At 46.3% G+C, this 1,393-nt stretch overlaps 1 protein-coding gene across 2 annotated transcripts in view; it reads left to right on the forward strand.

Moving 5' to 3' along the window:
- The window catches only part of LOC106532131 (fibrinogen C domain-containing protein 1), a 12,762-nt gene that overhangs the window by 5,415 nt on the left and 5,954 nt on the right, over positions 1–1,393 (forward strand). For both annotated transcript variants that reach the window (XM_014028139.1, XM_014028138.1), the window contains 3 exons: positions 355–470; positions 546–906; positions 988–1,120. In XM_014028139.1, coding sequence (XP_013883593.1) covers positions 355–470; positions 546–906; positions 988–1,120 — 610 coding nt within the window. The remainder of the gene's footprint in view (positions 1–354; positions 471–545; positions 907–987; positions 1,121–1,393) is intronic.

Consider the following 1,393-nt stretch of genomic DNA (forward strand, 5'->3'; position numbering starts at 1 on the left):
CAGTCAGGATAACCACACTGCTCCAGGGCCTGTCGTGTGTGTGATTTCTCTTTCTCTCTGGCTCCTGTGTTTGTGGGGACACTGTCTGCTCTGTGGTACAGAGTCCTGATGACTCCTAACTTGTGTTCATCAGTGGGTGATGGGAATCAAAATGCAAATGCTGGTCTGTATGGGTGGGTTTGCGATACACGTCAGTTTCTAACCGTCCTCCATCCGAAACTGAGACCTCACAATCCAGGAATGCCAACCTGCCTTATGTTTTCTTTTTGATTTTTTTCCACGTGGATTACTGAGATGCATCAGGACAAAATTAAATAAGTCTTTGTGCGTGTGTGTGTGTTTGTGTGTTTTCAGAGGTGCCGCAGGTTCTTATTATGGTCTGTTGTTGTTGTGGTTGTCACGGCAGCCATCGTCACATCAACAGTTGTCATTCTCTACCTGAACCACTACCCTCTGCCCTTCATCAGCAGGTAACACACCTGTTCGTTTACCTGTCTGCTTCTATATTTCGTTTCAATATTCATCTGGCGTTGTTGTGGTAACAGGGGCGGAGTTTCCTCACCTGTGGTTTCCACCAACACCAAAGACTCCGGGGCCTTGGTGACGGTGTCCCGCGCTGCAGACGGGGAACCAATCAGCATCTTCCTGGACCCGAACTGTCCGGACTTCACGGAGCACTTCCTGCGGTGGGAGGCGCTTCAGAGCTCTCTGCTGCGCACGCTGACCAATCATAACACGGAGGAGTGGCAGGAGAGGGGGCTGGTCCAGAAGCTCACAGATGAACTGAAAGTGTTGACAGGCCACGCCCACAACCTGAGGCTTGAAGACGATTCGCTGAAAAGAGGTCAAGGTGTTCTGGACCAACGGATGACTGAGCTGCAGGGTGAACAGAGCCGCATCATCCAGGTGAGGTGACCCGGGTCAGTTCAAACACAGAAAGATTTAATGATTTAGACAGGAGCTAAATGATGAGCTGCACCTGTACAGGTGTTGTCTGAAAACCACGCAGGTGTGCTGAAGCTGGCCGAAGGTTTCAGGGATTCACTGGTCAGCTTGAAGCAGGAGACTGAGAGTTTGAGGAAGCTGAAGAGTGAACTGGGCCGAGAACTCACAAATACAGGTAATACACAGATATAACACAGGTAATATACAGGTATAACACGTGTAATACACAGGTATAACACATGTAATACACATATATTACACAGGTATTATACAGATATAACATAGGAAATATACAGGTATAACACGTGTAATACACACAGGTATAACACATGTAATACACATATATTACACAGGTATTATACAGATATAACATAGGAAATATACAGGTATAACACGTGTAATACACAGGTATAACACATGTAATACACATATATTACACAGGTATTAT

Source organism: Austrofundulus limnaeus, unplaced genomic scaffold (assembly GCF_001266775.1).
Source record: "Austrofundulus limnaeus strain Quisiro unplaced genomic scaffold, Austrofundulus_limnaeus-1.0 Scaffold720, whole genome shotgun sequence".
Classification (NCBI taxonomy): domain Eukaryota; kingdom Metazoa; phylum Chordata; class Actinopteri; order Cyprinodontiformes; family Rivulidae; genus Austrofundulus; species Austrofundulus limnaeus.